The 13,649-nt window shown below is 46.7% G+C and overlaps 1 protein-coding gene across 1 annotated transcript; it reads right to left on the bottom strand.

Moving 5' to 3' along the window:
- Positions 1–480: 480 nt before the first annotated feature.
- Positions 481–13,353, bottom strand: RPN1 (ribophorin I). Its single transcript, XM_075005453.1, has 10 exons — positions 13,082–13,353; positions 10,656–10,720; positions 9,735–10,041; positions 6,806–7,015; positions 4,368–4,560; positions 3,944–4,043; positions 3,516–3,654; positions 2,964–3,083; positions 2,184–2,429; positions 481–1,293 (listed from the first exon to the last, which is right to left on the bottom strand). The coding sequence occupies exons 1-10, from the start codon at positions 13,307–13,309 to the stop codon at positions 1,111–1,113; spliced, it is 1,791 nt and encodes a 596-aa protein (XP_074861554.1). The 5' UTR covers positions 13,310–13,353; the 3' UTR covers positions 481–1,110.
- Positions 13,354–13,649: the final 296 nt, after the last annotated feature.

Genomic DNA, 13,649 nt, shown 5'->3' with positions numbered 1-13,649 from the left:
AAGCCTGTCTATTAATGTCATTTGGTTCCCAATAGTTTGTGTTATGGAGAGTAAATAACTCTCTTCCTTATTTACTTTTTCTGCACCACATGTGGTTTTACAGACCCTCAATCATATCTCCCCCCCTTAGCCATTTCTTTTCCCAGTGGAAGACTTAGTCTTATTCCTTCCTTCCCCTATCTGCCTCTCTTCCACAGTATGGCTCTTCTTGAGCCTGCCTCACTTAATCACTGTGAGGCAGGGGGCGCAAGAAAAGGGAGCAGGGGAGAACACTTCCAATCTGCATGTTAACTGGGCAGTCCCCTAGGTTAGCACAGGAGCCAGCAAAGACCTTCGGAAATAGAGAAACCACTGAACATCCACCCTCCCTTGTTTATTGCAATGGTGTCTTCTCTGCACATTAAAAAAAAACAAACCAAAACAGAACAAAAAAAACGAAACAAAACAAAACAAAAAAAAACACAACATAACAAGAACAAGTACAGGCTTTGAGGGGATGAAATCCTCTCAGTTGCACTGGATTCCAGCCACTGCTTTATTTTAAACAGGCTCAGAACATTGCCAGCTAAAAAACCTCATTTTTGGGACTAAAAACAGTACAAAACTCCTTTGCTCAAGCTCCTTATTCTCCAAAATACAAAAGTATAAATTCAAGGGGAAAGTGGATTTATTTTAAAGCCTTCAGAAGAACAAAAGTTGCTTTTATTCTCTTTGTCTTCAACATTCAGATCTGCCATGAGCACAGCTACACCCAGACTGTCTGGCTACTTGTACAGGGACAGTTAAGGGCCCTATTACACAGCAAAATACAGAGTTTGAGACTGTTTTATAATCTGGTTTTGCCTTGCCTGTGTGGAAGGAACCCTGTTACAACCAAACCCAAATCTTATTATACCATGATCCCTTCCACAGCTGATGCTACTAGGCAAAGAGGCCCTTAAAAAGACTAACACACAAAAAAATATTTCCAGACAGTTCCATTTCAAATTTTCTCCCTTCCCCGATTTTGCTGATCAAAAAGCATCACTGGTTTGGCTCACAGTATGTCCACTGAACAGCCTTTAATCTCAACTCACTTTTCTCCTCCCTCCCACTCCTTTAATTCTGAAGTTATAGCGCATCAAGGATGTTGTCAATTTTGGCAACCAGCTCCTGGCGCTTGTTGGAATGCAGCTTCTCATTCTCAATGTACGTGTCCTTCTTAAGTTTGCCGGCCACCAGCCGCTCTGCCTCAACAGATGATTTGAGAACCAGCTCCTTCACTTGGCTGTCAAGCTTCTGAATCTCGCTCACCTGGTAGGAGTTCAGAATAAAGCAATATTAGAGGACAGAACACAAATGGCTCTATGACACAGTTGCACAGAAAAGCTGGTGGAGCTGGGACCAAGGAAGGCACAGCACAGGGCATGGCATTTGGAGAATTCCTCAGGGGGGTGAGACAGGGAAGGGAAGGGGCAAAGAGGATCTCAGAAGACAGATACTAGCATTGAGATGATATAAATTCTTACTTTCAGTAATAATGTTTAATGATATGTTAGAGACTTTCACATAGAGGTCACCAGTACAAGTCCAACTCAGGAGCAAGGGAACCAAAAGTAGTAGTTTTCCGATAATTACTGTGGTTGCTAGTGCAAAATGAATTTGGTGGGTCTCGGTCCAGTTTGCATGGGATCAATACTGACAGCACAAAAACCATTACTGTGGTTGGTACCAATTGGGCCCCTTCTCTGCAGGCCAAGTGCTGAAAGAGCGCTGGATGCTCAGCTGAGTACCCCCCACATCAAGGTTTAGAACATCCAAGTTTTCATTCCATTTGCCATTAGTAGGAACGTAATAGTAAAACACAAGCAGGATTGTATGTTATAACGGCATTAAATAATATGCACCCAGGCAGGTATTCTAGGGCTTCTTTCTGAGACAGGCAGTAATAGTGGCAAGAAGCTTTTCACCTCACATTGTTTACAGCAATAAAAACAGCAGCAGAGTTCCACCATTTTCACCCCCCCCACCCACCCAAATAAAAACATCCCCTACATCTTTCTGACAAGAAGCAATTACTTTGGAACAGATGAAAGAGAACAGGAGGCAGCAGTTAGCTAAGCATCAGAGGACATCTAGAATGTAAGAAGAGGGGTTTTTGAGGCCAGGAACAGAGCACAGCTAAGACAGGAGAGAGATCTTACCTTATCACACAGGTCAGAGCCTTCTGTCTTCAGCTTGGACTGCAGAGAGGCTACTTCATTGGTCAGGGCCTTGTGCTCTGTCTCCAAGGTCTTCTTGCCACTGTTCAGAGTGGAGATGTCTCGTGACTGTTTGTACTTATTCACCGCCTCGTCAAAGTGGCGGTACAGCCCCAGTCTCTTGTTCACCAAGGTGAGAACTTGCTCAGTTATACAGGCCACCTTCATCCTAGCTTCAGCAGCTGGATCCTACAAGTAGTGATAAAGTACATAGAAAGCACATGCAATAACCCTTACCTGAGGCAATATCTTTCTAGCCACATGTGCTATGCAAAAACATCACACATCTTAAATGTCACAATTTAAAGCCAACAGCTGTGAAAAGAATGCCAAAAATAGCTTGACTCAAGCATAGAGCCTCTGGCTGCCTCTAATCAGCCAGGCTACCTCTGGGCCAAACAAAAAAAAATCAAGGGAAAATTTGGAGGAAAGGACTTCCACAGGAAAGAAACAAACCAATTAGATTTCAATGGACTTCTTGTCCCATGGCTGGAATGTCACACATGGAAGCTAAACATGGAGTATTCATCACATACCAAAACAAAACATAGGTCTTGAGGTTTTCAGACGCTATGGTGAGGAGAGACCATGTAAGTACCCAAACAGGAATTTTCCACTAGAAAGAAGATTGAAGGACGGGAACTATTTATACAGGCAATTTCCAACTATCAGGGGAATAAAATTTCCCTTTCAGTCCCAAGGCTGCACCTTGTCATATAGTACCTTGGTGATGGAGAAGTCAAGCCTCACATAGATGATCACTGTGAAGAACAAGATGTAAAAGGCTCCAACCACCAACAGTGGTTCCTGCAGCATCAGGATCTTGTTGAAGGTGTAGTGTACCTGCAAACCAGAATTCAGAGACTGAGCAAAGACTTGCTGTTCATCAAGGGAGAAACTTCTAGTTCTTTAATGTTCCTAAAATCCAAGAAAGCACATGACTGATCCAGCTCATATAATCAGCAATGTTACACGGTTCTTGTCTACACAGTTTACATTTTCTAGATCTCTTGAGCAGCAGCTGCCCCAAGCTGGCTGGGTCTGTGATATGCTGGCTTTCTTTTAGGGACTGCAAGCCACTGTCTGCATTACAGTTTCTCATATCTTCTAGCAGAGAGAACTTCACATAGCAAAAAGAAAAATGTAAAGCTACAGAATTTTCATATAATTTTTCAGGAACACCTCAGCTCCAGACCTGATATTGTTATGATTGCAAAAGTGAGTGTGGAGGAGGCTTGGCTGCTCATTTAAATTATTCAAAGGAACCAAGCCTACCACAATGTCCTGGATGTGCTGCTCTACAAGATTGTTCTTGTGTGCCACAATAACCGGGCGTCCAAATGTGTCCAGGTAGGTGTAGTGAAGCTCATCAGTAGCTCGGTTGATTTCATAGGGGCTGTCCACATGAATATTCCTGTAGAAATAAAAAGATGTTCCCACATGATTCCATCACGTCTGAGATGGTATGATTTAAGATTTGGTTGGCCAGTTGTGACCCAATGCAAACTACTCATTTGCACATTGAAAACAAGTTCTCTGCTGTTTAAGCAGCAATTTATAATGTGAGACAGATTGTGTTCTCTGCTCACGTCCGCTGTTTTCATCGCATGATACTCTAACCCCAAGAGCAGACAGAAGCCTAGGCCATAAATGCACAGGTGAAGCATTTTCAGCAGCAACAGCGTAAGGGCAGTGTCACTTACTTGGCACCTTCTGGAAGGATTATCTTTACAGTCACAGAGTCCGCAACTTGCTCATCAAACACATGGTCAATGAATCTCATCTTAAGTGCATACTGGTCACCTGGAGAGGGCAGAAAAGACTGAAATCAAACAGGTTTCCATGGGAAGGCTTTCCCACAATCTGTGAATCTCAGCCTGCTCAAGGACTGGGCCTTCATGCCCCCCTCAGAAGAGGATCATTTGGCTCCCTGAAAATGAGTTATTAACAAGAGGCCTAAGGATACGGGAAGAGGAGCAGACAATCAGAGGAATGGATTGAAAGTTAGAAAAGTAATAGCTAGCAACAAATAGATAGGTAAAAGTCTACCATGGCCCCATACTGTAAAAATGTCATTTTCAACATAGTAAGCCTGGACTTTTGCTACCTCAACTCTGTGACACGCACCAAGGTTATAAAGGTATTCATAGCTCGGCAGGTTGTAGCCAATGATGTAATGGGTCTTCCAGCCTCCAAAGAGAGGGAAGCGGGGGCGGATCTCCATCTCCACAGAGTCATCCAGGACGAGAAGGTGGCTGGTAGAAATGTTTCCAATTTCATCCCGGTAATATACGTCCTGAGCCGCGGCAGGAAGAATCGTCTGCGTGGGGGAGAGAAGCAGCACTCTGTACATGTGCTAAAGAGACAATTTCCACTAAAATAGGCAAAGCAGCCATGGATGACACTTGGCTCAGCTTCCATCAGGCACAGAACTAAGTCTTGCGGGAAGCAACAAAATGACTATGTGGAAGCAGCATGTGGCAAAATGGCATTAATGTACGTGATCGGTCACAACGTGCTCAGCCAAAGTTACTGCACATATTCAGAGGAGTTATGGATTACAAAGATCTATTGGATCTTTCAGGCTACAGCCTTGAAGTCAATGTAGAATTGTTTCCTACAGAACAGTCTGACTCAGTACTTTGTACAGTTCAGCTTCACATGTCCCAAGCTATGAGGGACACACCTAACAAAACGGCCAGGGCACACTACTCTACTGCTTCCTTCAGGGTTCTATTTTACATCCTATCTGATCTGCCTAAATTCCCATTTTATTCTATCCCATTGCTCCTCATGGGCTGAGCTTGCAAGTTCATACTCAGTAGCTTCTCTCTGTCGGTCTTGAGGTAACATGACAATTTTTGAACATGGCATGCAATCAATCCCAATATTTCAGGGAATACGCTTGGCATCAGTGCACAGAACCCCACAGATTCTGGTGAAAAAATCAGAAAGCCAGAGGAGGAAATGGAGGACAAGTAGGTAATTAAGGAAGTAAAGAAACAGATTCACAGAGCCAGAGGAGTACCCAGAAGACAGGCCCAACAAGGCAAATAAGACCACCACATGTCATCACCTACAGCCCCCAGCTTAAACCCCTACTGCGCATCATTCACAATCTACAACCTAACATGGAAAATGATCCCTCACTCTCACAGACCTTGGGTGACATGCCAGTCCTTGCCCAACCTCAAGAAAATATCACCACCAGCCACACATCACACCACAGGAACACTAACTCAGGAGCCTATACCTGCAACAAACCCTACTGCCAACTCTGTCCACATATTTGTACAAGTAACAGAAAGCCATGCTAGTCTATATACTATCAAAACAAAAAAGCAGTAAAGTAGCACTTTAAAGGCTAACAAAGCTCACCTAATAAATTATTTTGTTAGTCTTTAAAGTGCTACTTTACTGCTTTTTTGTTTTGATATTTCTACAAGGGACACCACTACAGGACCTAACAATATCAGACGTGATCGGGGCTCTGACACCTGCACATCCAGTAATGTGATATATGCCATCACGAGCCTGCAATGCTCCTCTGCCATGTACACTGGAAAAACGGGACGGTCCCTGTGCCAAAGATATATGGACATAAATCTGACACCAGGAATGGCTACACGCAGAGACCTGTAAGTGATCATTTTAACCTCCCTGGACATTTAATAATGAATTTAAAAGTAGCTATTCTTCTATAAAAGAATTTTATCACAAAGATTACAAAGGGAGACATCTAAATTGAAATTCATTTACAAGTTTCACACATTTAATCTGGGCCCAAATAGAGATCTTAACTGTTATGCATTACAAGGGCAATTTCCCCATCTTTGCAGGAATGAAACACATCCAACTTAATTTGCTTCATTAACTGGTCATAATAGTGACAGGTACCTTCCTCTGCTCCCCCACCTCCACCCCCGCCTCCTTGCTATATAAACCCTGGATTCCTTTTTCCCTTCCATTTTCATCTGAAGAAGTGGGTCATGCTCATGACCTAATAAATTTGTCACTCTCTAAGGTGCCACAGGACTTATTTGTGAAGCTACAGACTAACATGGCTACCCCTCAGACTTTGCACTACAGGTTGAACCTCTCTAATCTGGAATTCTCTTGGCTGGTAAACTTTAATCCAGCATGAGTTTAGTTTAGTTAGCTGGATGACCACTTCTCATGGGTATGGCTGAGGTCCCTGTTGTCCCATAACGTTTGTCTACAATCACCAGTCCTGGCTCTCTGTCTTCTATGCTGTTATTTAGCTGTAATCTACCCCTAAGTGTCTTCAAGAGACCAGTGAGCAGTGGAAGTGTTGGTAATGTGCTAGACAATAATATTGACCTCCCATTGTCCAGCAAATTCTCTTGTCTGGCACTGGTACCTGACAAGAGAGGTTTAGCTTGTACCGTGAGTAATTCCTCTTTTCTAATAACATCTTGTAAATATTTGAAAACTTTTTATGTTTCCTCCTTATCCCTTGTGTGCTCTTGCCAATAAGAGACAAAAGAAAGGGCAACAGGATTTTCAATAGAAAGGTGGTAAAAAAGAGGGCACAAAATGCAAACCTTAAAAGACTTGACAGATGATATTCCGCTGTCTGGCTGCCTTTGGTAGTCATATCTGGAGAAAGGTCCTTTGAGCATAGCTCCTGTGTGTTTTAAGTCAACAGTCTCTTCTACAGCAATATTTCCCCAGTGAGACACTTCAATGACCCTTGTCATACTGGTAATGGTCAGGAACGGGTTGTTATTTTCATAGTGTATCTTAAGAGTATCCTGAAAATGAAAGAAAATAAGATACAAATCCCAGGCAAGGAAATAACTGAAACCCAGAGGGAAGGATTCCACCTCCATCAAATCCCAGAGTAAATCATTCCACTGTAATGCAGCCCATTAGCAAAGGCCATCTCTGGACCCCCTTTTTTGATTTATAACAGCTGGTCACACAGTACAAGGTGAAAAATGCACACCACTGGAAACTAAAACTCCTAAGGCCAAGTCCACATTAGCCTAGAAGATCAACCCCGTCTGGTAGGGATGAGCAAAATCAAACTCTCAAGGGTTGCAGTCAACCCCTCTACTCCTCACGAGTTTCTCCCATCAACCTTCTTCAGCAGGGAAAGCCAAGGAAGCCAAGTACAGATACACAGTTGCCATAGCTAGAACTGCCTATTTGCAGTCAACTTGCTTTGCCTAGCGTATACACAGCCTTAGTTGAAGCTCAGCACTGACACTCTGGAGACATCACTGAAGGCACTTCAGCACAATTTCAACTTCGGTCTGGCTGTTTCAACTGATCGAGTGGAAGGCGTTTCATGGATTTGCTAGGTTTGACAAGTGAGTACATGGAACAAAGGAAGTTGGCGTGGGCCAATTGGAAGCCCCTAAATACTGAGATTCCCTCTGCCATTAATACAACTGACTTTGGGTAACAGAATTCACTGAGCTCACTGATGGACGTTGTTTGGACTGGAGGGAATCACAGCTCCGGGGCACAGAAGTCACCTAAGAGGCAAGCAGTGTTCCCTCTAATTTTTATGTCCATGTGGTGAATGAATTTTATTATGTGCACCACTATGGAGATGACGAGACACATTGGCTGCATGTTGGTGGACATAAAATTAGTTGTGCACATGGACTATCTGTTACAGGGGTGTGGCCAAGGGGCTTGGATTGTGGGAGGGGGCTCAGGGCTGGGGGGTACGAGGGCTTTGGCTAGGGTACGGGTTATGGAGTGGGGCTGGGAATGAGGTGTTTGGGATGCAGGCTGAGGCCAAGGGGTTTGGAGTACAGAAACGGGCTCAAGGCAGGAGGCTGAGGTGGGAAGGTGGGGTCTGGGCAGGAGGCTGTGGAGGAAGATGGGGTTTAGAGCCAGTGTTCCCTCATTGTTTCCACCCCTGGGCGGGATAAATTTTGTTATGTGCACTAATATAAGTATGGATGTGTACCGCCAACAGGAACACATGCTGTCCACTGGGGGTGGTTGTAGGTACTCTGCGAATCAGCAGGGCGGCATCTGGATCTCTCTTGGATGGCTACTCAACACTCAGCTTACAGGGAACACTCCTCAGGGTTGGTGACTGGTTTGTGGGGCATTTACCTGGAGCAGCTTCCATTGGGGGTAGAGATAGCGCTGTACTGCCCATGCTTACCTGCAGGCACTACCTCCTGCTGCTGCAATTCCCAAGGAACTGCAGGGACTGGGCTTCCAAGCATGGTGATGCAGTTCCAGCTGGGAAAGGAATGGCAGCACAGAGCTGTTTACCCACTCCACAGCCAGGAAGGGCTGGCCCACATCACAGGGAGTTTAGGGGCTGTAGCCCCTACAGCCCCCTTTTTATCCCAGCCCTTCTGCTTGGGCTAGAAAAGCACATCTCTCTCCCCATCACAGCCTAGGGAGAGAAATGCTCCTCCAGCTCCATCAGGGAGCTGCCACAGTGGCCAAGGGAAAGGCACATTCCTCCAACTACCAGTGGCTGTGGAACTCCCTCCCAGCTGCAGCAGCCCTGAGCCCCTGCACACAGATAATAAGGCAGCTGCACAGCCTTAGAGGGAACCTTGGAGACTAGTAATAATTACATCCCCTACATTACAGTGACAATTGAACAACGTGATTTTTGTTGTTCAGAGGTGCCAACGTCCCTCCCATTCAAGGACAAAAGCTTAGCTGCAGCAAGTGCTAATGTAAACAGCACACGGCAGGCAGGGCTCCTCTCCTGTCAACGTGAACCCCACTTGTTGAGAGTGCAAGTATTTTGCTGGCAAAAGTGCTATCATGGGAGTAGCTGAGTTTCTGACGTAAATACTGCTGGAACAACTAGTCACAGGTAGGTGAAACTTGAGAGGAAAAACAGCCAAATAGTCAAGTGCTTGACTGAACACTTGAGTGGTGCTAAATCAAACTTTGAATCATGCAGCGAGAATACTGATGCTGCAATATTTATTAAGAATAATATGTACAAAGCAACTATGTTATAGATCAACAGGAAGTCTCTTCTCTATACTAGCCCATGAGCTGCCTAAAGTATTAGAAGGCCCCTCAGCCTGCTACAACTATTTCCTTTAAAAATTTTTGAGTGAATTTAGTGCTGCTGAATTGACACCCTCAGATGGAAGTCCTCTCTGTGTACTCAGAACAGCAACGGCAGCTGCAGGTCAAGTTCTTCCCATATCATCCCAGGAGATCTGTGCCCTGGCAGCCTTAGCAGAGAGGCCAAGTCCACAGACAGTTAATGCTAACTGTGGTCTGTTTGTGCTCAGACACTTACCCATTAGGAAGTGGACTGAGAAATATTAGCTCTATTCATGTAGAACACGTGTTTTCAGATGCTTGCCACCATCCGAATTCAGGGTGAATCTGTGACCTAGAAGCAAATCTCTCTATGGTTCGTTCTCAACTCCGAGAGCCATAGACACATTTATGTAGTGCACTTTGCAAGCCAACAATTGGCTACAATTTATTTTCAAGAACCTTTCACTACCCACAAGCGTTTACCTGGCTGTATGGTGGGATGTCCTTGAAGGGCCCATATTCAATCATGTCCTCTGACCGGGTGGGATTGCCCAGCTTGGTGTAGCTCTCTACATTCCTGGAGGCCAGTTTCACACGCGTGGTTTGGGTCTTGGTTGGGTACGGCGAGTAGAAATAATGATTTCCTTCAAAGACCACAAACTGTTTCTCTGCCTGTGAGATATGCGTGGGGTACGGCTGCAGGACATGTGTGAAAACTGTTTCGATGGATAAACGGATCTTGGCACCTGGCGCTAGAGGAGATGGCAACTTCACAGTGAAGAATTTGCCACTGAAAGGGAGAACAGCAGGAAAGCCATAAATACGAAGACTACTGCTGGCCTGACCTGCATTTGTAAGTCCCTGCAACATACACTGGTGTAGGGAGGACCTTGTAAGTTTTCTATTTGCTTTTAAAAGGCTCCTTCTTGCACAAATGGCAGTACTGTATTAAGAGCCTTGCAGGATCTGGCCCAAAATATATTTCTGCCAGTTGCCTGGTGTGTTCCTCAGGAGATTTCTGTTTCACTGTGTGGGCACATTTACATATAAATGGTGATGGGGTAGTCAATAACTGGTTATCATTTGGCACAGGCATGAATGACTGCTCAAAGGGAATCTTGCCATCAGGACTGAAATATCATCTGTGTATTGTTTCTGAGGTGGAGATCCTGGTGTGTTTTTCTCCATTTCTCTATCTTAAGTACCAGGAGATTGGTGCACTTCACTGTGGATTCTCCTTTATTGTCTAAGTGGAGGGAATAATGTAACACAGAGGGAGCGTGGGCAATGGTCTGAAAGGAAAACAAACATTTTAAGTCCCTGCTCCTAGGCGTCTGTTGTATTTCAGTATCTATCGCCAATATAACTGCTCCTTAGTATGTGGCACTGCAGGTTAAGACTTACCTTTTACCTTTCACCTTAGTCTCCCGCACCTCTAAGGTGTTCTCCTCTTCTTCCTCAGCTTTCACCTATTCCAGAACAAAGCATTTCAGACTGATGACCATTCAGGCTTCCCAGGTGAGGCAGCTGCACTTACTGGATCAAATACTACACAATTCCTATTAATTTCTTAATGGAGGGGCACACATTAGTTGATACACATTTATTAAAAAACCCAATATCTATTAGGGTCAGTCGTTAACACTGACCAACTCAACGAACTGGGGTCTATATCCAGGAATAGAAACTAGAGGCTCCTTTTGAACTTTCTGAAGCTCCTATCAGTGTTGTAAGCTGATTCCCAAACTAGCAAAGGTACAGAACTGAGTCTGTCTTTCACTGGTCGACCTACCCATCCAGCAGACCCTCCTACCAAGCTTCTCTCACTGGAGCACCCAAGAGAGTGGTCACCAAGTGAAAAAGCAAAGCCTGGTACAACAGTCTCATTCATTTTCCAGAAAACAGCCCATGTACAGCTACTTTCTCAACCTCCTGAGAAAGAGTGTACCTGGAGTGATAGCACAAGAATTGGGAACTTAGATCTTGTAAACATCTACAAGACAAATACAGCAGCGAAGATGTAAGCTTCTGCCATACTCCAATATCTATCCATACTGTTCTTGAAGGACCACATTTAGATGTGGTAGATGAAATAGACTGATTACCATCAGTCTCCATGTCTCCTTCCCTTTTCAGACTCTGCAAAGTTCCAGTCTCCTTGTTTCATGGGGTGTGTCAACCTAATTATTTGTAGAGCGCTAACAGTATGCTAGGATTCACAGAGACCTGACAATGACAACCCTCAGTCACTACCAACCTGAGCTGGCCTTGTAAAGGGAACTTAGAAATCTCTGTATCCTACCACAAAAGCTACTTGAGTTCTATAAAAAGGAGCACACACAATGTCTGTGCAAAAAGCCTTTATATAAATACCACATTAACACACTATGAACCAAATCTACTGTTTCACCAGAATAAGCCTGACGTAACCTGAGTTTAATGAAGTTGCTGTGTATTGATCCTGGCATAGAATAACAATTTATACTTTGTGCTGCAGTGATAACTAAAGTGTGTTATGATCTACTGACAGAAACACAGCTACTGTCCAGGTGTGTACAACAAGAACCTGAAAGGAAAATTTAGATAAAAGAAAAATACGGCCCTTTGTGCTTCAGTGGAGTTCTACTGATGATCTCTACTATTCCTTTAAATCCCAACTGCATCTTTGAAGCATTGGACTGTTAGTCTAATACTTTGCCCTTTTATAGCATAAGCCAGGGAATTTCAAATGCTTAACTCTTACATCTCAAGTTCTGAGGCAGAGAAGCATTATTTATCGTTTATGGTATGGCAAAAAAGGAGGCCCAGAGTGGTGAAGTGACTTGGCCCAGGGTGACAAAGTAACTCAGTTGCACAGCTGGAATGGAAGCTGAAGCATCCTGGCTGCCAGCTCCTTGCGCCAACAGCTGTTTTTCAGAATCACTTCCTACTTTATATAGTAGACCCCTGACTTACATGGGGGGTTGTGTTCTCACAACCCCCACCTAAGTCCCGCACAACACGGGGGAGCCAGGAAACTTCGGAGGGCACCACCTCTGGTCAGTTAGCTATGCCTGCCGGGCTGGGGGTGACAGGTGGGCAGCCAGCCATAGAGCAGCTTTGAGTTGTGCTTCACTTGCGTTCAGGCAAGTTATGTGCAACTAGAACTGGCGAATGTGGGGGGATTTAGGTCTTGTGAGTGAGTGAAGCCTTGATGGGCGACTGGAAGGGGATGAAAGGTTTAGGCAGCACTTCGTTGACAGTTGTCCGTCCAGGCTCGGGCTCAGCCTGGATTTCCCTTTGGCTCTCCCGTTGACAGGGCTCGTCCTCTAAACGCCCACCCCCCAAAGACGGCTCCCAACACGTGCAGTGAGACGGATGTTCACTGGCCCGTCGCTCACCCACCGCACCCCGCCCCCGCCAGAAGGAAACCCGGCTCCCCTGCAAGAGTCGCCAGGTCCCGGCCGGGACGTGCAGGGCGAAGCAGCGGCGCGGCTCTCACGCCAGTGGCCGCACGGCCATGCCCTAGGGGACGGCCAGAGCCGCCTCGTGGCTGTCCCCACCTCGCCCGCGGCGCGGTGAGCGGCCGCACTGCAAGGCCGGCCGCGCCGCGGCACTTGTGCTTACGTGTCAGTCCCGGCCAGGCTGCGCCGCGCCAGCCGCTCAGAGAAAAGCCGCCGGCCGGCCGCGCGGAAGGGCCCAGGGCTGGCGAGGCGCTGCCCTCGCCGAGCCGGGCCGCCCGCCCGCCCCGGAGGTCTCCATCGTGCATCGCGGAGCGCGCCTCGCCGCCCGCCCGCGGGAGCACCGGGCACGGCCGAGCGGTCCAGGCTGGGGACGGGCAGCGCACTCACCTGCACCCCCAGGTAGGCCAGGTGGCTCTCCAGGCCGGGGTCCAGCGCCAGTAGGAAGGAGCTGGCTCCCCCCGCGCTCCCTGCCGGGTTGGCCAGGCTCAGCTCGGCCGTCACCTTGGCCAGGTGGGTGCTGAGATCCACAGTCCGCTTCACCTCCTCATTGAGCAGCTCCGGGGCCGCCAGGGCGCAGCCCAGGCAGAGGAGCAGGCGCCAGGCGAGGCCCTCCATGGCCGCCCAGGCAGCGGATGAGACCGGATGGACTCAGCGGCGGGGGCTCTCAGCCCTCGGGGAGGGCACAAGATGGCAGCGCCCAGGCCGAGGGAGGGACAAGATGGCGGCGCCCAGTAAGGTACCGGGGCACAAGATGGCGGCGCCCATCATAGCAAGGACCCTGTCAGCCTTAGGCGAGGGGGCTGCGCGGATGCCTAATCAAAAATGCTCTGGCCAAGGGCAGTGCTGGGAATACCCGTCCTCTAGAATCCTGAGTTAGAGCAGGGAGAGCTCATCGGAATAGGCTGTCCATGGGCAGGGGGTGGATAGTGAGTTCACAGTTACAGCCTCCTGCTGG

This window comes from Carettochelys insculpta, chromosome 11 (assembly GCF_033958435.1).
Source record: "Carettochelys insculpta isolate YL-2023 chromosome 11, ASM3395843v1, whole genome shotgun sequence".
NCBI lineage: Eukaryota > Metazoa > Chordata > Testudines > Carettochelyidae > Carettochelys > Carettochelys insculpta.
The sequence above is the reverse complement of the archived record's forward strand: the minus strand, read 5'-3'. Positions and strand labels throughout refer to the sequence as shown.

Excerpts from the sequence above, each read along its gene's own strand:
- RPN1 (XM_075005453.1), bottom strand. The coding sequence starts at position 13,309 with ATGGAGGGCCTCGCCTGGCGCCTGCTCCTCTGCCTGGGCTGCGCCCTG. Across the intron at positions 4,044-4,367 it reads TGAATACCTTTATAACCTTG|GTGACCAGTATGCACTTAAG; the intron begins GTGCGTGTCACA and ends TGCCCTCTCCAG. Across the intron at positions 1,294-2,183 it reads GCTCTGACCTGTGTGATAAG|GTGAGCGAGATTCAGAAGCT; the intron begins GTAAGATCTCTC and ends AACTCCTACCAG.